Below are 22,721 nucleotides of genomic sequence, written 5' to 3'. Positions count from 1 at the left end.
TTTAAACCCAAGACAAAGGTCTTGTACATTTAAACACAAAGACAAAAGTCTTGTACATTCAAACCCAAAGACAAAAGACTTGTACATTCAGACCCAAAGACAAAAGTCTTGTACATTCAAACCCAAGGCAAAAGTCTTATACATTTAAACCCAAAGACAAAGGTCTTGTACATTTAAACCCAAAGACAAAAGTCTTGTACATTCAAACCCAAAGACAAAAGTCTTGTACATTCAAACCCAAAGACAAAAGTCTTGTACATTTAAACCCAAAGACAAAAGTCCTGTACATTCAACTCAAAGACAGAAGTCTTGTACATTCAAACCCAAAGACAAAAGTCTTGTACATTTAGACCCAAGACAAAGGTCTTGTACATTTAAACACAAAGACAAAAGTCTTGTACATTCAAACCCAAAGGCAAAAGTCTTATACATTTAAACCCAAAGACAAAGGTCTTGTACATTTAAACCCAAAGACAAAAGTCTTGTACATTCAAACCCAAAGACAAAAGTCTTGTACATTCAAACCCAAAGACAAAAGTCTTGTACATTTAAACCCAAAGACAAAAGTCCTGTACATTCAACTCAAAGACAGAAGTCTTGTACATTCAAACCCAAAGACAAAAGTCTTGTACATTTAAACCCAAAGACAAAAGTCCTGTACATTTAAACCCAAAGACAGAAGTCTTGTACATTCAAACCCAAAGACAAAAGTCCTGTACATTTAAACCCAAAGACAGAAGTCCTGTACATTCAAACCTAAAGACAGAAGTCCTGTACATTTAAACCCAAAGACAGAAGTCCTGTACATTCAAACCTAAAGACAAAAGTCCTGTACATTTAAACCCAAAGACAGAAGTCCTGTACATTCAAACCTAAAGACAGAAGTCCTGTACATTTAAACCCAAAGACAGAAGTCCTGTACATTCAAACCCAAAGACAGAAGTCCTGTACATTCAAACCCAAAGACAAAAGTCTTGTACATTTAAACGGGCTGATCAGTGAGGATTATTGTCAGCCTTGCAAAAAGGCCTCCAGAAGTTTGTGGGTCTTTAATCTGTAAATGAGATTTAAACGATTCAGACTAACAGCAGAGACATGATAGGGGGAAACACAAGTCAGACGACACAGTAACAGACAAGGTAACGCACAGGCAGAACAGAAGTTAGTGCCAGAAAAGGCTTATGACAGGTTATGTTGCTCTGGTGTATGGCCAACTTGGCAGCTGATGAGTGTGTGATGCATGAAACAGGCTTGTACTGCTATGAATTAAAGTTTTTTCCTACATCTATCTTAATATTCCGCTCCTCGTTTGTTGAGTACTTTTATCAACACCACTGACGGTTTCCGAAAAAAAAACACTATACATACATAAAGCACATCTAAAAATATAAACAGTAAAAAGTCATGTAAAAGTACAATTTTATGTACATATCGCAGTATTTCCATGCGTGTGTGGGAGAGTGGCTGTCAGCGGGGGGCAGGGCGCTGTTAATTAGTCCGGCTGCACACGTCTTCCATGCACTACGTGCATGGGCCTGTGATGGTCATTAGACACGTTCATTATGAAGGTGTCTGAGTAACGCCTGCCTGTTATAGCAGGTATGACACACAGCAGTCTATTTCTGCTGGTTCTCCCAGCACCTTTTGTTAACCGGTGGGAGTATGATGTATGTGTTGATGTCATTACGCAAACCTGGCTGACACTGATTGTGAAATTCCTGTCGGTTTCCGGGTGTTAGTTGCACAGACACCTCCGAGCGATGGGGTCCTCGGCACGATCCCGGCCCTTCTGTGTGACCGGCGGTTGTTTCGTTCCACAGTCCAGAGATGTTCAGGCTAGCTGGACCGGAGTCTTAAGATTACCAGTGGTATTGTCTGTTGTGACTGTGTGCTCATGTGTGACCTGCTCATGTCACGATGATGCTTAGCGGTCGCATTACCGTCCATTTTGGAGTTACACCAGATTTGTCTGACTTCAGGGATCAGGAACATTTGTCGTTTCATTTCATGCACTTGTGTACATGAAATGAAAGGAAATCTCATTTCCCCCAGCCCACAGCAGTGCAACACAAAGAGAAAACCATATAGCCAAGCTATAAGCACACATATAGCCAAACTACAAAAACATATATACCCAACATATCCCAAAAATTTTTTTTTCCACTGTCAAGAGAGTGAACGCCAGCCAGGATGCCCGTCAGAACTGCCAGGCTGCATAGGCTAGCAGTTAGCTTAGCCTGACCCGTTTCCTCATCCTGTCAGACCTCCCTCGGTGCTTCCTGTTCGGGTGCAGCTCCGGGCAGGGCCGGGGTCCTTGGGCCCACCAGATGCAGCAGACCAGGTTCCCCCAGCTGATCCAACGCCAGTCCTCCCAGCCAGACATCCTGGACACACCTCCCCACACTCCACACGACAACACTAGTAGCAAGTAGCAGGCAGACATTTGCATGTGTGTGTGTGTGTGTGTTGTGGCGTGGGCGGGGGGATTTGGGGGGGGGGTTATTGTCGTTGTTAATGTTTGATCTCTGTGGTGAAGACTGTTCTTTGTCGTGGATGAGAGCATCAAGCTCTCACTGAAGATCCATTCATCGACCACCCGCCTTTGATATGTGAGAGATGGACATCATCGCCTCTCAGTCCTTCTATAAGGCATTGCGGAGTGGTGTCACATTAAAAAGATGCTACGTAAGAGGCCTGGCAGATTGCCTCGCATCTCTCATCACATTTCTTGTCTTCTGAGCCCAGCGCCCCCCATCCTCCGCCTCTCTCCTTGTCCCGCTTCCTACTGTCTCTTCCCGCCACCGTCCTGGGGTAAACACAGCCTTTCAGACTGTCTCGGGCCAGTTTGTCTGGCTGAGAGGGATCAATGCGACCACGGATGCTACCGATCAAAGCTTCACCCGGTGATCAATTTACTGTTTAATTACCTCTGTCACTCTCGCCTTTTTCCTTCCCCCCGTCCTTCTTCCTTTCCTCTTCTTTTCACTAATGCAGGGAGCGAACAAGCAAACCACATTGGATGATCACCTTTCTTTCTTTCTTTCTTTCTTTCTTTCTTTCTTTCTTTCTTTCTTTCTTTCTTTCTTTCTTTCTTTCTTTCACCTCTTCACCATGTAGACAAGGTTTTTCACAGGTCTGAGTGCGAAACATTCAGCACGTTAAGGGGAAATGAGTGTTTTCATCCTTTTTGCAAAAGCGTTGCTATCAGAAACGGGCCTGAAGCCGTAATTAGTGTTACGGCAAGTTGTCGAGCCGCTGGCTTGGTCAAGAGAAGGTTGAATCAGTTCATCTGGGTACAGCATTTACTGAGCGCGCATCAAGACTGTGGCTTAGTCATGTCTCATCTTCATCTCATCTAGGAGCAGGATTTAAGTGTGTTTTGTAGCTTTCACTTCAAATAAATCAGGTGTTTATTTATTGATGTATGTCCTCCGGGGGCTCTGGTTTCCTCCCACAGTCCACAGACATGTAGGTCAGTTGAGTCGGCCATACTAAATTGTCCCTAGGTGTGAATGTGTTTGTGTGTGTGTGTGTTGGCCCTGTGATGGCCTGGCGGCCTGTCCAGGGTGTCTCCCTGCCTGCCCGCCCAATGACTGCTGGGATAGGCTCCAGCATCCCTGTGACCCTGAGTGCAGGATAAGCGGTTTGGATAATGGGTGGATGGATATATATATATATAGCCACCCATTATCCATATATATATATATATATATATATATATATATATATATATATTTGTTAAAAGAAACACTCGATGGTAGAAAAAGTGCTCAACAAATAAAGAGCAAAATAATCCAGATTTTATATACACATATATATGAATGGTGCTTTTCTTATTTACAGTGTAGAGTCTCTGCATGTTTCTCTTTTTAAATGTGTGTGTGTGTGTGTGTGTGTGTGTGTGTGTGTGTGTGTGTGTGTGTGTGTGTGTGTGTGTGTGTGTCTGTGTCTGTGTCTGTGTATGTGTCTGTGTCTGTGTCTGTGTGTGCACTTGCACATGTACACCGCCTGTGCGTGGGGCAGAAGTACTCTGCGGCCTCCCTCTGCAGCATCACCACGGAGGTGCTGAAGGTTTTGAATGCTACGGAGGAGCTGATCGGCGAGGCCGGGGGGGAGAGCTACACCCCGTCTGAGTCCATGAGCGCGTCCCCTGTCTCCAGCAGCTCCGAGACGCGCAAGCTGGACCAGAGGCTCACCAAGATGGAGGAAAACGTAAGAGTAGCAACGCCCTGTGAGGGATTTGTTCACGCCGATTTTGCCCCCGTCTTAGACGGAGAGGATGGTAGCGGGACACCCGTGAGCCCTACTGATTCACAAGATGGTGCAGGGGGTGAAGGTTACTTACCTTTCAGCGTGAGTAAGACTTGCACCACCTGTTGAACCGAAACCCTGCTGTGTAGACTAAAAATATGAGAGTCGCTTTAAAAGTTTACGCCCTTCATCAGTATTCATTTTCTCTTTCATTTCCCTAATTCCTGTAGTTTAACGAGCAGGTACTTGTCGTAGAAAGTGCTATTGAGTTTAAAAGTGACAACGTAGTATGGCATCAGCATGGTGCTTGTTCAGACACAGCATCTGACTGGCTTGAGAGAAAAAAGTGTCATTCACTTCAAGTTCATTCCTTTAGCTGTACGACCTGGGTCTTACTTTCAAGGTTTTGACGTCCCGCTTATCAGGTACGATGTCATTTTCCTATTAACTAGAAATTGATACTCTTGGACATTTCGAGTAATAACTTTTAAAATTACATTTTGTTTTTCACCTCCCAAATTTGCGGTTTCGGTGATTTGGTTCAGCTGGACTTGTTGAACCATGTCTGACACTCGTGTTCCTGTGCCCAGTAAGGCCGGACCTATACTGGATATAACTACAGGTTTCCCAGTAAGGCCGGACCTATACTGGATTTAACTACAGGTTTCCCAGTAAGGACGGACCTATACTGGATTTAACTACAGGTTTCCCAGTAAGGACGGACCTATACTGGATTTAACTACAGGTTTCCCAGTAAGGCCGGACCTATACTGGATGTAACTACAGGTTTCCCTGTAAGGCCACACCTATACTGGATGTAACTACAGGTTTCCCTGTAAGGCCACACCTATATTGGATTTAACTACAGGTTTCCCAGTAAGGACGGACCTATACTGGATTTAACTACAGGTTTCCCTGTAAGGCCGGACCTATACTGGATTTAACTACAGGTTTCCCAGTAAGGACGGACCTATACTGGATTTAACTACAGGTTTCCCAGTAAGGCCGGACCTATACTGGATTTAACTACAGGTTTCCCAGTAAGGCCGGACCTATACTGGATGTAACTACAGGTTTCCCTGTAAGGCCACGCCTATACTGGATGTAACTACAGGTTTCCCTGTAAGGCCACACCTATATTGGATTTAACTACAGGTTTCCCAGTAAGGACGGACCTATACTGGATTTAACTACAGGTTTCCCTGTAAGGCCGGACCTATACTGGATTTAACTACAGGTTTCCCAGTAAGGCCGGACCTATACTGGATTTAACTACAGGTTTCCCAGTAAGGCCGGACCTATACTGGATTTAACTACAGGTTTCCCAGTAAGGCCGGACCTATACTGGATTTAACTACAGGTTTCCCTGGAAGGCCGGACCTATACTGGATTTTAACTACAGGTTTGCATGCACGTGATGGCTGCATCGTGTAACCTGCATCTGTTTGGAGCGTTGGCTGTGTGCGTCCTCAGAAATTACCGCTACGCGTCCACAAGATGCAGTTTGCACATGAACGGTAGGGGCAGTATGGGGACAGTAGACACAGCGCCGCGCCGTCCTGGTCGCTGCAATAGCGCCTCCTCTGGTCGATCGGGGCGCCTGTTAAGGGAGGACGGGGAACTGGGGGGAATAGCGTGATCCTCCCACACGCTACGTCCCCCCGGCGAAACTCCCCACTGTCAGGTGAAAAGAAGCGGCTGGTGACTCCACATGAGGCATGTGGTAGTCTGCAGCCCTCCCCGGATCAGCAGGCGGGGTGGAATTGGGAGAAATGGGGGGAATAATCCAAAAAAATAAAAGTCGTTACATCTGTGTACCGCGAAAAATGTTCAAGGGATGCTGGAGCCTATCCCAGCAGTCACTGGGCGGCAGGCGGGGAGACGCCCGGGACAGGCCGCCAGGCCATCACAGGGCCGACACGTCCCTGGTCGTCCTCTGTGTAGAGGTTGCATGTTCTCCTCGTGTCTGCGTGGGTTTCCTCCAGGGGCTCCGCTTTCCTCCCACAGTCCAAAGACATGTAAGACATGTAGGTCAGGTGAATCGGCCATACTAAATTGTCCCTAGGTGCCGATGGTGTGTTTTGTTTATTTATAGCCTTAGTTCTCTGGTGTGCCCCCTTGTGGAATTCTCCAGTAACACGCAAAGTACATAGGCAAGTGTGTGAACAATTCCGTTCACGGCGCAGCTGGTTGTCTTGTCTACACGAATGCGTGGTTAAAAATCAGATATGTCTCTGGCCTCAAGCTGAGTCCAGCAACGGTCCTGTGTCCAAGAGCTCTACAATGGCGCTGGTAAGTAACATGATATCATGGCCAGGAAAATAAGACCCATGGTGTACAAAAAAAAACAAACCCAGAATTGTCCTTTAAGTACTACCTGAAATATCTGAAAATATGTTAAATATAGTATATTTTTCTGTTTCTCCTGAAAACGGGCTGTAAGGCATTCCAGATTGATTTTCAACAATAGCCGTGCCTCTGTGGATTTACCATAAAACAGGGGAACGGTTACATGCCTTAATCTACAACATCAACAATGAATGAGAATTAGCAGTGATGGCGGGTGAAGCTATAAAGACAGCTAGCTCTACCTTCGTACGCAGGTGTACCTTGCTGCAGGTGCCGTGTATGGGCTGGAGGGGGCGCTGGGAGACCTGGAGGAGTGTGCCCGCAGCATCAGCAGTTGCACCACGGACACAGAGCTCGCCTTCCTGGAAGATCAGGTGGCCACTGCCGCCGCTCAGGTCCAACAGTCTGAATTACAGGTATTGTCGATGAACCCATCCAGGGATGGGCAACATGGTCCACAAAGGGCCGGTGTGGGTGCAGGTCTTCGTTCCGACAAGCAGTTACACACCCGGGTCTACAAATCAAGGTCCCTAGCAAAGACTGTTGGTTGACTCATAGAATCAGGTGTGTAGCTGCTGGGTTGGAACAAAGACCTGCAGCCACACCGGCCCTTTGTGGACCATGTTGCCCATCCCTGGTCTAGGTAAGCTATCCCCAGACAGACAGATGAGCTGGTTTATGAAGGGAGAGGACACGGTGCCTCTCACAACAAATATGCACATCTGAAGGGGTACATTTTGATATTTGATAATTTCAGTTGATTGTTTTTCTTTCTTTTGTTTTTGTTGGTATTAATAAGACACTTGCGTCATGACTCGTGAGTTAGTGGGGTGGAAAGGAGCCTTTCTTGATACTCTCATCTTTCTTTGAGCTGGCTAGCTTACATTCCTCATCGAAAACCAAAAGGGAACAGATAGCAGCAAGCTCTCTTTCTTATTGGACTTGTGTAATCTTATGTCATGTAAAACTGCATTGCATTGCAATTTTGTGTTTGAAATGTGTGATATAAATAAGAATTGATTGATTGATTAAACAAACAACTATGGTATATAGACAGCATGACCAAAACAGCACAGGATAGCTCAAGGGTTAATATCCCAAAATGAATGTCTTGGACCATGATTGTATTTATCATTTTGTTGTCAGTAATGAGCTTGATTTTTTTTTTCTGATCCACGAATCCTGGCTGACCTAGCCCGAGTAGAAACTTGCCCCCCTGGCTACTCCTACCTGAACCAGCCCAGCTGAACTGGTCGAGGGGGTGGCCCAGCTGTTTGCTATAAGAATAGTCTTAAATGGTGCAACACTACCTTCGGGTCTTTCGCTACCTTTGAAGCCCTTTGTTTTATTGTTTCAGGCAATCCATGGACCCTTTGCATTCTGATTTATAGACCACCAAAATCCATAACTGGTTTTATCACAGAATTTTCAGAGCTATTTGTCATCCCTAAATTTGACTATATTCTGATTCTTGGCGATTTTAATGTGCACGTATGCTGCCCTGAGTATTTTTTAGCTAATACGTTTTTAAATGTGGTAGAATCTTTTAATCTGCTTCTTGCTCCTATTGGCCCTGCCCATATCAAAGACCATACCTTAGATCTTGTTTTATATACTGGAATTATTTGAAACAGCAGCCACTGCATTGATATTGGGGCTCCTGATCATAATTGTGTTTTATTCAGCACTACTCTGCCTGTTATCTCACACCGACTGGAATGTCAGACATGTTCTCACATTTTTAATCCCACTTCTGCTACAATGTTCTGCCAAGAATTTGCCCCCTCTGATTATGACAATGACATTTTAAATGTTTTTAATGGTTCCTGTTCAGCCATTCTAGATAGAGTTGCACCTTTTAAAACAAGACAGCCCAAAAATACTTCTCAGCCCTGGATAAATGAGGAAATTGCTTCATTGAAAAGAATCAGTCATAAAGCCGAACAGAAATGGAAGGTCACACAATTAACTGTCTACATTGACGATCTAAAAATCTAATGAAAAAACTAAATTCAGCCATTAAACATGCCCAAGCAAACTGTTTCGCTGAGGTCACTGAGAAAAACTAGCATTACACCAGCGTGCTTTTTGATGTTATTAGCCACACTACAGATGCCCCCCCCCCCCAATGTGATGGAGCCCTTTTGGATTTTTCCCCCCTTTTTCTCTTCCGAGCTGTTCTGGTCGCTGCTCCACCCCCTCTGCTGATCTGAGGAAGGCTGCAGACTACCACATGCCTCCTCCCATACATGTGGAGTCGCCAGCCGCTTCTTTTCACCTGACAGTGAGGAGTTTCACCAGGGGGACGTAACACGTGCGAGGATCACGCTATTCCCCCCCCAGTTCCCCCTCCCCCCAGAATAGGCACCCCGACTGACCAGAGGAGGCACTAGTGCAGCGACCAGGACACATACCCACATTCGGCTTCCCATCCACAGACACGGCAAATTGTGTCTGTAGGGACGGCCAACCAAGCCGAAGGTAACACGGGGATTCGAACCGGCGACCCCATGTTGGTAGGCAATGGAGTAGACCACTACACTACCCGGACGCCCCCTTATTTCTCTCAACCCCACCAATAACAACCTATTAATCACTGTCTGGGCATGCTTAAATTAAGTTCAAATCTGGCTGTCAATAATTTCCTTCAAGCGAACACAGACAAATCCAAAGCTATTATCATAGGTCCAGACACCACACACAATCACATCTCACCCTAATTTGGTTCATGCTCCACCAGTATCACCTCTTGCTGTAGAAATCCTGGTGTCACTTTTGACAATAATCTTAATTTTAATCGGCATTTTAAAATAATTGTCCAGTCTTGTGTTACCCAGCTATGCAGAATCTCTATGATCATGGAGTCCGTGGTGGTGTAGCGGTCTAAGCATTGGCTTTGTGTCGATGCAGTTGCCCACTGGGGACCGGGGTTCGCGCCCTGGTCTCATCAGATCCGACTATGGCCGGACTCGATGAAGCAGCAATAATTGGCAACGCTGTCTTCGGGAGGGGGCGGAGTCGGCTTGTGTTCATCACTCTGTGTGTGTCGGAAAAAGCAGTGGTTCGGCCTGGATTCACCTTGTCACGGAAGTGGGGAGGCGTCTCCTTCAAGACTGCCGGCCGAAGAGATGCAGTTGGTGAACGCATACAGTACGAGGGTGGGTGTTTGAATTAAAATAGGGATCGATTGGCCTCTAAATTGAGAGAAAAAAAGGGAAAATCAGAAATAAATAAATTTAAAAGAAGAATCTCTAAGATCCAGTCCTTTCTGTCTCCCAAGAACCTGGACGTTGTCATTCATGCGTTCATCACATCCCATCTAGACCACTGTAACTCACTTTAATTATGCTTTTAAGAAAACACAACCTTTCCAGACTTCAGTTAATTAAAAATGCCGCTGCCAGACTCCTCACTAATTCTAATAAAAGAGCACAGATAACCCCAGATTTTAGCTTTATTACACTGGCTACCTCTGCATTTTACAACCACTTTTAAGATTTTAATTATCCCTTTGACGAGCCAGATTGGACTGGCCCCTGAATATATCAATTAATGTTTAATCCCATATGAGCCTAAATGTAGCCTGAGATCCTCCGGTGGGTCTGTTGGAGATTCCAAGATCTAGACTGAAAACAAGGGGCAACCAGGCCTTTGTTATCAGGGCCCTGTCACTCCGGAAGGACTTGCTAGAAGAAATCAGGCAAGCCACATTTTTGTCCTCTTTTAAATCTCTTTTAAAAACACACCTTTTTTGCTTTGGCTCACCTGGTAGAGTGTGTACCACATAAGGCTGAGTTGTTACTACTGCGGCCTGGGTTCGAATCCGGCCCGGGCCCTTCGCTGCATGTCATCCCCTCTCTCTCCCCTGCCTTTTCTTTCTCTCTCTCTCTCTCTACTATCACCGTCCAATAAAAAAGAAGGTGGAAAAGGCCACACAAAGAAATGCTTCGGGGGAAAAAAACACACTTTTTAAAAAGTGCTTTTACTTAATTACTTAATCAGTTTGCACGTGTTGTACAGTATTCTGGAGTCGTGCATCTTGCCGTGCTGAACTTGCATGGCAAGATGGCCAAACTTGCATGGTAGGATGGCTGCCAGCACGTTTGGCATTCTGACAGCTCTTTTAATGTATTGTTTGTTGAATTTTTGTAGATACCAGACCTTTGGTGAAATTTTTAGATACTGGGTCTAATTCGCGGTATGATACAAAAGTTTCTGCCGGGCCAAATTCGCCGAGCGATAGACACATTTCGGCGTTTTATAATGGTGGTTCGAAACAGTTTGTCTTTGGAAGAGACTCGTTGTTTAGAAACTTCATTCATCTTTACCGGCACAAGACTAGCTATGGACAGAGGTCGATCATAGGAAGACATTAAGTGGATGGTGAAGGACTTGTCATCACTCTGTTTACTTTTATCGAGAGATATTCACCAATGTCCAGGGCCGGCAGCTGGTCAGACAACTGGGGTGGATTCTGAGGTGTTGGAAAGTCAGCCATGTCGGAGCAACAACCCAGTATTTCAGATTGCTGTGAGAACTGGTGAGGCTGTTCGGATGGGTGCTGGTGCAGTGGGAGGTGAGGAAGAAACGACAGGGATGATATACCTGCAACGACGTCGACGGTGAGAGATCATTCGGTTAGGAGACCTGCTGACAGCAAAATGGAGTCATCCCCTCGAAAAGAGGCTATTAATTATCTGATATTGAGCTTGAAGAAGATATTCACTACTAGAGGACTCCATATTACACATCTCAATATCAGAAGCCTTCTTCCAAAAATGGAAGAAATTAGACAGATGGTATCGACCTGTAAGTTGGGAATTATATGTTTTACTGAAACGTGGCTTGATGGGTTTGTGAATGATTCTGAAATCGAAATCGAAAATCATTCAGTTATTAGAAGTGATAGAAACCGGAGAGGTGGAGGAGTGTGTGTGTATGTGAGGGCTGATATTGGTTTCAATGTAAGATCTGATTTGCTCCTGGATGAGATAGAGGCAATTTGGATTGATGTCCTACTACCTAAAACTAAACCCATTATTGTTGGTAACTGCTATAGGCCACTGGATCAGAATAACTTCTATAAATTCTTGGAGAGGGCCTGCTCTCAAGTCGAGTTGTATAAAGCTGAGATCATTGTTGTTGGAGATTTTAATACGGATGTTCTTAAAAGGGATAAGTCATTGAGTAGAGATTTTATAAATTTCTGTAAATTATTTGACCTGCGTCAACTCATCACAGAACCCACAAGAGGATGTCGGTCCACACAAACCATCATTGATTTAATTCTGGTGTCTGATAAAGTAAATATTTCTAACAGTTGGATAATTGATTAAACTGTTAGCGATCACTCTGTTATCTTTTGTGCGAGGAAAGTCCAGAGAGTTGTTTTTAATTGCCATAACACAATCAAGTCCAGCTCCATGAAGACATACAGTAAGGATAGAGTTGTCTTATGTCTCAGCAAAAAGAACTGATGTGAGGTTTTAGAGTGTAATGATGTGAATATTGCTTGGAATAACTTCAAATTCATGTTTTTAGAGACCATTGATGAACTAGTCCCAGTAAAAAGAATTAGAATTAAACAAAGAACAGAGCCCCGGATAAATTAGTATATTTTGCAAGCAATATCTACAAGAAATTTTCTTTTTCACAAATTCAGATTAAATAAAACAGTTGATGCTTTTACTGAACACAAAAATATGGGAATTTGGTAGTTAAAATGATTAAAAGGGGAACAAAACTTTTTAATTTGAAGATTGCAGAGAACAGAAATAATATCAGAGAACTGTGGAAGTTGTTAAAGCACTTGTGCAGTACTAACATATCAAAGACCAGATCTTACAACTTCAGTCTGAACATAAATGGTCGAGTCTCATCACACAGAAAATAAGTTGCTGATAGTCTGAATAATTATTTTACTGCCATTGCCAGAACCCTGGTTAATAAACTTCCTATCTGCTCTTGTAAATTTTAAGTGAGACAAGTGCAGCAGTTTTATTCCCAAAAGGGGGTTAAACCAAATTCCTTCTCATTTAAGAAGGTAACTGAGTCATCTGTCTGTATCAAGTTAAGTGGGCTTGATTATTCTAAAGCAACAGCTTTAGACAGTATTCCAGCAAGATTTTTGAAGGGATTCAGCTGAAATTGTAACACCCTATGTAACACACATCATCAACCTATCTCTGGTACAAGGTACATTTCCAAATGAATTGAAGGCTGCAAGGGTTATTCCTTTATTTAAGAAAGTAAATAAATTAAATCACAGTAATTACAGACAATTGTCAATGTTATGTATTTTATTTAAGCTCATGGAGAAGATAAAAGTAAAAGGCAGGAGCTGGAGGTGGCAGATTTGAAGATGCTAAGATTTTCATTGGGAGTGACGAAGATGGACAGGATCAGGAATGAGTATTTTAGAGGGACACAAAAGCTCAGGTTGGATGGTTTCAAGACGAAATAAGAGAGGTGAGATTGAGATGGTTTGGACATGTGTGAAGGAAAGATACTGGGTATATTGAGAGAAGGATGCTGAAGATGGAGCTGCCAGGCAAGAGCAAAAGAGGAAGGCCAAAGAGGAGGTTTATGGATGTGGTGAAGGAGGACATGCATGTGGTTGGTGTGACAGAGGAAAATGCAGAGGACAGGAAGAGATGGAAACAGATGATCCACTGTGACGACCTCTAATGGGAGCAGCTGAAAGAAGAAGAGAAGATAGTGTTTGAGCAAATTGATTGTTATATATTCTCACATCCTCACAAGTTATGTGCCATCATGGACAATGTCTCCCACCCACTCCATGATGTGCTGGTCGGGCACAGAAGTACTTTTAGTAATAGACTCATTCTGCCGAAATGCACTACAGAGCACCACAGTAGGTCATTAATGCTTGTGGGCATCAAACTTTACAACCCCTCCCTCAGAGTGTCAGACACTCTGAGTTAATGGTCATTGGACTGGCCCTTCGACTTGTCTTACCCTGTCGGGTGTTTGTTTCTGCTGTTTGTTTTGTGTTGCGGTAGTGCAGTATAGATAGGGTGTTATGTGCGTGCTCCAGCATGGTGCACATATGTTTATATATTTTGTTCTTATTTCTATGTCTCATTTTATCTTCTAATTCTCTTTGTTTCTGTTTTTCTTTTTTCCATTTGTTTATATTTTCTTGTTACCTTGTATCTTGTTAGTTTTTCGTTTTTCTTTGCTCGAGTGTGGGTGTGAATGTCTGTAATAAGACCCAATTTCCCCACGGGGATGAATAAGTATTCTGATTCTGATAACCTTCTGAATGAGTTCAAGTCTGGATTTAGGAAATCTCACTCCACTGATTCATGTTTGCTCTATCTGACTGATTATATAAGAAAAGAAATTGATGGAGGGAAACTCTGCAGAATGATGACATTAGACATTCAGAAGGCATTTGACACCATTGATCACTCTATACTACCAATGAAACTTAAAGCTCTGAGATTTAGTGAGTCAATAGTCAAATGGGTAGTTTCTTTTTTCAAAGAGAGAGTAATATTTGGTGGATGTTAATGGATTACTTTCCAGTCCCAAAGTACTAGAGTGTGGAGTTCCCCAGGGAAGTATCATAGGGCCTCTTTTTTCCTGCTGTATATAAATGATTTGATATCAGCATTTTCTTGTGATCTCTTTCTTTATGCAGACAATTCTGCCTTGCTTATGTCACACAAGGATCAACGTGTGACTGAAAAAATCTTAAGCTTAGATCTTACATCGTTGGTATATGGCCAAGTGACAATAAGCTATGTCTCCGTATTGGCAAAACTAAGTCTATTTTATTTGGTTCTAGATGTAATTTGAACAAGTCTGATGGCTTTAAAATCAAGTCTGATGATACCACAATAGTAGATAGATCCACAGTTAATTACCTTGGATGTGTATTGGATAATCATTTATCTGGAAAGGACATGGCTTTGAAGGTACTTACAAAGGTTAATCATAGGATATGTTTTTTGGCTAGGATCTCAACATTTTTGGACTTTGGGGTTTGAAAATACTGGCTGGTGCTCTAATTCAATGTCCCTTTGACTACGCCTGTAGTGCTTGGTATGATGGTATTCCAAAAGCAGTCAAAAATGAACTTCAGGCATCACAGAATGAACTTTTCAAAATTGTTGTGAGGCTACCGGTGGACACTCACTTGGTTTCCTCTCATTTTGAGAGAGTAAACTGGCTTAGGGTACAGGACAGGGGGGACCAGATTCAATTGTGTATGGTACTGGTCATGCAGGTAGCGTAGCAGTCTATTCTGTTGCCTACCAACACAGGGATCTCCGATTCGAATCCCTGTGTTACCTCCGGCTTGGTTGGGTGTCTCTACAGACACAATTGGCCGTGTCTGCGATAGGGAAGCCGGATGTGGGTATGTGTCCTGGTTGCTGCACTAGCGCCTCCCCTGGTTGGTAGAGGTGCCTGTTCAGGGGGGAGGGGGAACTGGGGGAAATAGTGTGATCCTCCCATGTGCTACGCCCCCTGGTGGAACTCGTCACTGTCAGGTGAAAAGACATGGCTGGTGACTCCACATGTATTGGAGGAGACTTGTGGTAGTCTGCAGCCCTCACCAGATTGGCAGAGGGGGTGGAGCAGCGACCAGGATGGTTCGGAAGAGTGGGGTAATTGGCCGGATAAAATTGGGGAGGAAAACGGGGGGGGGGGGGATTTTGTGTACGGTAATGAGGATTGTTTGGGGGGATGTGCCCAAATATCTTGCTACTTTTGCCGGGTTAGGAACACACAGAGTTATGTCACTAGGAGGAGAGCGACTGACTTTGTACCCTACAGATTTAAAACATTTGCTGGCAAGGCAAGTTTTTTATATTCAGCAGCTGTTTCATGGAATAAGCCACCCAAAGTCATGAAGGAAATTGACGGAGTGGGCAGGTTCTAAACCGTTATAAAAATGTGGTGTAGGAACAGGTTAGATTAAAGCATTATCTCGTATACTGGCAGGAACCACTCATTTCTGGTATTTATTGTCTAATGGAATTTTCCCTTGTGTTGTATATAATGTCTGTGTTGTATAGAATGTAGTGCTTTTGAATGTATGAGCTGTCAGGTTTGTCATTTGCTGACAACTATCCTTGTACCCCCTTTCATCAAGGACCACAGTGGAAATAAGCATACTAGCTTGCTTGTGTTATCCTTGACAATTTCTGATAATTGTGCATGGTGCCCACATCCTGTATTAATTTTTTATTGTTGAGTAAAATAATCAATTAGTCAATCAATCAATCAATTCATTCCTGTTTATGTCTATTAATCTATTCTATTGTTTAATTAGTTTAATATCTTGTCTTAGTTTATTCTTACTCTTATGGTCTTTTCATAATGCTTCTATTTTGTTGTCATTTTATTGGATTCTGCCTTTTATTTTGCTGTTGTGAAGCACTTTGTAGCTATGCTTTGAAAGGTGTTATACAAATAAAACATTATTATTATTATTGTTATTATTATTGTTATTTGACTGAAAATCAAACAAAGTTTATTATACCATAAAGATACCTTTGGAGAAGCTTGTGCTTTTCGATTCAGTTTGTTTTACATCCACCACTGTATGAAAAACGTTATGCTTGATTGTGTCTGTTAAGAGGAGCCCCTGTCTCCCTACAGATATCCAACATTGAGGCCAGGATAACAGCCCTGAAAACCGCTGGCTTGAATGTCACCGCCTGCAATCGCTTCTCCAAGTCCAAGCCAAAACCCAAGGTAAAAGTGACCCTCAAACACAAGCTCCCTTATTTTCTGACACATACGTTAAGGGTGCATCACTAATACCTTTTCTTTTTTCCTTACAGCCTCAAACCCTGGACTCATCACGCCATCAGAGGAGAAAGCTACCGGCCCCTCCTCTAAAAGGTACACGGGGAAGGAAGGTTACAAGCAGAATGTGAGACAAGGCTAGGGTGCTTACAGAACCCGTAGCCGAGCGAGCCTGCACTTAGGGCTGAACACTGCGACCTTCTGAATAGTTGGCCCACATTTTGCCGCCCTTGCCTAGTTCGCCTATAAGGACCCACCGGCGGTGTCCGCGGCTGAATAAAAGTGTTGTTCTTTGTCAGTTAAATTCAGCCCTTGTGTTCAATACCATTACTGCTGTCAAAGTCACCCTCTTACCCAGTAAACCCACTCCCACACCATTAAGCAGTAAATCTACGTATGACATGCCACTCCGACGAAGATGTTCTCACCACCCTGGCCTTACAGACGCCTCGCTTCTTCTCTGGGCGGTCTGTGTGTGTGTGTGTGTGTGTGTGTGTGTGTGTGTGTGTGTGTGTGTGTGTGTGTGTGTGTGTGTGTGTGTGTGTGACACAGAGAGGGAGAGAACACGTAACGAGTCTTTCAGTCGATATCTCACATTTTGAGCTTTGTGCTAAAAGAAGAAATTAGCGGCTAAATGGATGCATCGGTAAATACGTCTGTTAGAGAGCACCATGTAACGGAGAAGCTCCATTAGTTATGAGGCAAGCAAATGGAAGCAAACAATACAGAAGGAGGGTGTTCTTTCCTCTTCCGCTCAATAAACAAGGAGTCGGCTCCTTTTCACATAAATGAATGGGCCTCTTTTCTGCTGGTGCTTTCTTTTCTTCCCTCCCCCTGTCGCCAGTGGCCACACAATAGGCCTGATTCAGTGTGGCTTTTCCCTGCTATTCTCACAGGGAGACAGGACATGAGGCGGCGGGGTGAAATCAGCCACAGATCCATGTAATCATACTGATTGCAGCTCACAGCATCCTTTTAAAGTCTGGTTTACACCCCGGCTATATGCGGTCAGTGGTTGGAAGGACTGGTTTTGTACTGTGGCACCAGTGAATTATGTCCACCAGCTTCTTTCCAGTCTTTTGGTCATGCACAATTGACAGTCCGGATCAATTTTTAGTATTATTCTGAATCTGTTTTCTATTGGTACATTGTTGGAATAAATGTTAAAAAGGAGGGCGTCTGGGTAGCATAGCGGTCTATTTCGTTGCCTACCAACACGGGGATCGGCAGTTCGAATCCCCGTGTTATCTCCGGCTTGGTCGGGCGTCCCTATCAACACAATTGGCCAAGTCTGCGGGTGGGAAGCCAGGTGTGGATATGTGTCCTGGTCGCTGCACTAGCGCCTCCTCTGGTCAGTCAGGTCGCTTGTTTGGGGGGAGGGGGGGATAGTGTGATCCTCCCACGCGCTACATCCCCCTGGCGAAACTCTTCACTGTCAGGTGAAAAGAAGTGGCTGGCGACTCCACATGTGTCGGAGGAGGCATGTGGTGGTCTGCAGCCCCCCCGGGATTGGCAGAGGGGGTGGAGCAGCGACCGGGACGGCTCGGAAAATAGGGTAATTGGTCAAATACAATTGGGGAGAGAAAGGGGGAAAGAAAAAAAAAACTCGAAATGGTTGGTTTACATGCCGTAACTTTCCCATTTCAGAAAAGGTGGAGTTGGAGCAGCAGGTGCAGGTGTTTCGGCCATAGCAACAGCAGCACATAAAGAGTCCCTCAGGGCCACTGCAGCCCCTCAGGAACGGGGCCCGACGAATCCAGTGCCTTGATCCAGCGTCCGCCTCCAGCTCCGGGCCATGCAGGGGCCAACATCTGCCCCGTGTTTACCCCCCTTCCACTGTTTTAACACTCAGCCGATGTCCAATCAGTCGGAAAACGCCTACCATGCAATCTATACCCCCTCCACCCCCCCACCCATCCACGCTGTGCATGTAAAAATTCACACGCCGGGAGGCTCGACGGAGGTCGCCTTCCTTAAACTGTACGAACACACCACGTGAGACAACTCATCCATCTCAAAAAAAAAACAAAAAAAACCTGACTTTAAAGTTGTTGTACAGAAAAAACCGAGAGAGTAAATCTTGGCTTTTCCTTTTCTTCTGTTTGCAAGAGTGTTGTAGGTGTTTCAAGATAATGTGGAGGGAACAGAACCTGTGAGAACTTGACAGGATGTGATTCACTGTTGCTACAAGAGGCTGAGCCATGTGTGGTTTTATGCTACATCGATTTCTTGCCAAACGAATCGTCGGGAGGGTTTGGGAGCCCCCACAGAGCGTGTTGCAGGTCGGCCAGTTGTCAGGTTCAGCTGTCAGGTCGTCGGTTTGAGGTCGGCTGACATGCCGTCGACGTGTCGAACCGAAATTCATACATTCCCTACGGAACGTGTTGAGATGTGCGTGTGTACGATCGGGGCCAAACTCTCTTTTGTTTATTTTGTTTTGGCGATGATGCAAAGCAAAGCACACCAACCCATAGAAGCTTCTTCTTCTTCTTCTTCTTTGGATTTTCCCCCGTTTTTCTCCCCAACTGCACCCGGCCAATTACCCCACTCTTCTGACCCATCCTGGTCGCTGCTCCATCCCCTCTACTGAGCCGGGCAGGGCTGCAGACTACCGCGTCTCCTCCCATACATGTGGAGTCGCCAGCCGCTTCTTTTCACCTGACAGTGAGGAGTTTCACCAGGGGGACGTAGCGCATGGGAGGATCACGCTATTCCCCCCAGTTCCCCCTCACCTAAACAGGCACCTCGACTGACCAGAGGAGGCGCTAGTGCAGCGACCAGGACACATACCCACATCCGGCTTCCCACCCGCAGTTGTGTCTGTAGGGACACCCGACCAAGCCAGAGGTAACACGGGGATTTGAACCAACGATCCCCGTGTTGGTAGGCAACGGGATAGACCGCCACTCCACCCGGACACAGCTTTTAATCCTCTAATGGCCAACCAGCCATCTCAAAGAGACTTCACCAATGCCAACACGTTCCATGACTTCCCCCCGTTCACGAATTCAGCTGAAATATCATCTGACGAAGGGACTCCTCATCAGCGACGTCGCAGCCGGCGACATCAGAGGCCGCGGGTCACGGCGGCGAAATGAGTCACAGCCACAAGTGTCAAAGTGTGAATGTCAGACCCACACGGACGACAGATTAAACACCCCATAAGCGCCCGTAGGTGGCGTGGCATTCGGGCGAGGCCCAAGCACCCATCCCTGTAAAAGGAATACCTCGCCGTCCACTGTACAGCGCTCTTCATCTCCGCGTTGTGTTTTGTATCGCTCTCTTCCGTTCCCCTTAGTTTCCCCCTTTGTTTAGTTGCACTTAGTGGCCTTTTATTTGGAGAAAAGCAGTTGTCATGTTTTCTCTTCGTTGTACCGCTTCATCGCTGTGTTCTGTTAACGAAATCTTGTAAAGATTTTTACACAATGAAGTCTGATGGACTTTTTAGCCAATGCCATGACACCATGATTTTGTTACAAGCAATTTATTTTTGTACTTATTGACAGTTTTTTATGCAGTATCACTGAAGCGAGTGCTACTGCAACTTTAAGGACTCCTCGAAGGAGCCCTCCTCGGTCCGGCCGCCGTGTCAGATGACTCCAAGTGCTTTCAGTGTACGCCTGCATTTACCGTTTGAGTCTCTGCTTGTGATGAAGATGGTATTTGTACCGGGTGACACGAACGCATTTTGCTGAGGGCCTTGTGCAACCATTTGGTTTGTGCTCTTAAAACCCTACATAAAAGAAGGCATCCTTTCTTTCTGTTTTTCTTCCACACAGGAGAGATGACAGTGCTTACTCTTTAGCAACCTGTCTTAGTTTGATTATCCTCCTCCTGTCATCTGCAAGGATGTCAAACTGTACGCTGGACGATTTTAACTAAAGTGTAAGGGTCGTGTCTCCTCCTGATGGACTGCTTGAATTAAAGGTGTTGTGATTTACTTGAATGTTCTGCCCGTCTACGAGTGACTTCTGCATCCCATTTCCTCACATCTCTGATTTGCCAGGTTGTTCTCGTACCCTTATAGGGTCTTTCTCCTAAAGGTGTCAGTGTTTAAGCGCATGTTTCCAGTTTGACAAATAGATGTACAAATTCCCATCAGAAGCACAGCCACGGGGGTCTAATCATCAATGTCCTGTATTTTTCTATTGTAAAAAAATATTTTATCTCATTTCGGAGTTTGTTTATATATGTATATGTGTGAAACGATGGATATGAAGAATTCGATGAATTGCCCACTCGTAATTGCCCTATCTTTCAGTGTTGTGTGCAGGAGACTATAATTGTCATGACTTCTTAGGCTAGGTTTGCACAGGATTTATATATTTACACCACTGAGTTTTACACACACACACACACACACACATATGTGTGTGTGTGTGTGTGAGAGACCCATTTGTGTGACGGCGTCTCAGTGTCTGGCTCAGAAACGATCTGACTCACACAGGGTTAAAATAATGTAATTATCTTTCTCCTTTGTAAATCTAACCTGAATGACTACAGTGAGGTTCAATGTGCACAGCCCCGTGGGCAGACCATCCACTTACATGTGCAATCGTTTGTTGCAAACCATATAGCGTATGTTGGGGAATATATTAACAAGCAAAAAATATGGATTCTCGATGTGCCACATCTCTCTGATTGAGGAAAAAAAAAAGTCAAATAAACAAGATTTGCCAACCTAAATAGCTTCTTCATTTTGACAAAATGTTCCTGATGCAACACTTGACCCGTTATGCACCTTTGTGGTGTCCCTGCCCAAGCAGTAACCAAGATAACAGGTAATGATGACACGGCGGGGCATCATCCGTGGCAGAGGCTTGACTGAAGCACACCCAGTACAGAGCGGCGGTCTGCAGGCCTGTTCGCTCAGCTTTTCTGAGTTCATTTTCTCCTTAGAAATCTGCCACAATGATCAACAAGCACAAACATAACATCTTCATTTATTCCTCAGTATAGATTGCACTTTTTCATTCACATATGTACAGATGACAGCTCGTCATGCACATGGTGTGCAATGTCGAGCAGATATTTACTCAGCAGAGGAAACGGCGGAGAGCGGGAAAGACAAGGTCGTCAAGAGTCAAAGCGAAAGACGCGTCACGATCCCTCAGGAAAACAAAAAAACGAAGAGGTGTTTCTTCCACAGGCAGTGCTGGGTGGGTGTTTGGAAGAATGGGGGCGGGGTGGGGTGGGGGGGGGCATGCGGTCATGGAAGCCAATCTCTGTCCCGTCCATCCAGGGTTTTCCCAAGGTTCTCTTTGCTCCTGAGGGAGTTGAGGAGCATTTCCAGAGTGCTGATGATGGGCTGCATCCCCCCGCCGTCCACCATCACTACGTTGCTGTGCCTCTTCCCAAAGCGCCCAATGGGTCTCACCCCCCGTCCCACGTACCAGAAGGGGTCTATCTCCGGACCTGCAGACCAGCAACAAGTACAGCAGCAAATGTAAAGCGGTTACATGTGACAAAGCGTGTAGCACATTTTTATGCATGCTGCTCGGGAGTGGGTTTACAGACGGATTAGTCCTGTGGTCTTGAGGACGATGGGGTTTAAAAGTTTTCCCAAAAGACCAGAAATCCCACATCTATATCGATGACATTCCGAACAGAGAAATCCTGGAAGAGGTGTGCTTTTAGTAATGGACAGGAGACTGAGCACCGGGACGACGCGACAGCCCCTGAGGTGAACAGGCTGGACATTTATACATTTATATGGTCTTGAGCTTTGGAGATAACTCCTGCTCAGGTGGGAAAGGCAAGGAAATCACACTACACGAGTCCACAAGGTCGGCCTCCCCGATCTTGTCAATACAGCAGCTTTGGGAATGGGAACTTTAAAGGTGAACAGCACCCTCTCTGTTTTCTCTAAAGTTCTCTGTATATGCAGACGATCCTGCCCTGTTAAGTTTACTTGACAGGCACCATGATGCAAGCCTCTGTCCTTCAGTGCGACACCAATCACCTCATTTTAAAATGAATACAGCCGAGCAGCAGATTATTTCTGATCCAAAGGAAGGTGGTGACGGCAGTCCAGTGGTTACACTACGTAACCAGCCAGTCACACCAGTTCAGCCCTACTGCTGTGTCGGTGTCCATGTTGACAGCACTTTAACCTTGAATAGTCATGTGGACTGGGTATGTTCTCCACTCACCCAGAGGGTGTGTGTTTTACATAGATTACATAAGTATGGAATCGAGCAAAAAAATTGTGTTTTTGTTTTATCAGCTTGTTTTAGAAAGTGTAATCAGGTATGGAAGGACTGCATGGTTTGGGAACCTTCCTGTGTCCTCAAAATCAGACCGCGATGAAAATCATCAGTCAGAAAGCTCATATATAT

General features: G+C 44.9%; 2 protein-coding genes across 2 annotated transcripts in view; one reads left to right on the top strand and one right to left on the bottom strand.

The window, feature by feature from the left end:
• The window catches only part of myripb (myosin VIIA and Rab interacting protein b), a 176,020-nt gene extending 157,929 nt beyond the window's left edge, over window positions 1-18,091 (top strand). Inside the window, exons 14-18 of the mRNA XM_056299755.1 lie at window positions 4,024-4,212; window positions 6,855-7,016; window positions 16,234-16,329; window positions 16,419-16,479; window positions 18,031-18,091. Of these exons, the coding sequence (XP_056155730.1) occupies window positions 4,024-4,212; window positions 6,855-7,016; window positions 16,234-16,329; window positions 16,419-16,479; window positions 18,031-18,074 (552 nt within the window). The 3' untranslated portion in view covers window positions 18,075-18,091. The remainder of the gene's footprint in view (window positions 1-4,023; window positions 4,213-6,854; window positions 7,017-16,233; window positions 16,330-16,418; window positions 16,480-18,030) is intronic.
• Window positions 18,092-21,443: 3,352 nt separating this feature from the next.
• prlh2 (prolactin releasing hormone 2) overlaps window positions 21,444-22,721 on the bottom strand; it is a 7,219-nt gene continuing 5,941 nt past the window's right edge. The window contains exon 2 of the mRNA XM_056299816.1: window positions 21,444-21,798. Coding sequence (XP_056155791.1) covers window positions 21,593-21,798 — 206 coding nt within the window. The 3' untranslated portion in view covers window positions 21,444-21,592. The remainder of the gene's footprint in view (window positions 21,799-22,721) is intronic.

This window comes from Lampris incognitus, chromosome 19, assembly GCF_029633865.1.
Source record: "Lampris incognitus isolate fLamInc1 chromosome 19, fLamInc1.hap2, whole genome shotgun sequence".
Taxonomy (NCBI): domain Eukaryota; kingdom Metazoa; phylum Chordata; class Actinopteri; order Lampriformes; family Lampridae; genus Lampris; species Lampris incognitus.
Note: the sequence above shows the minus strand (reverse complement) of the source record. Positions and strands in the feature narration are given on the sequence as shown.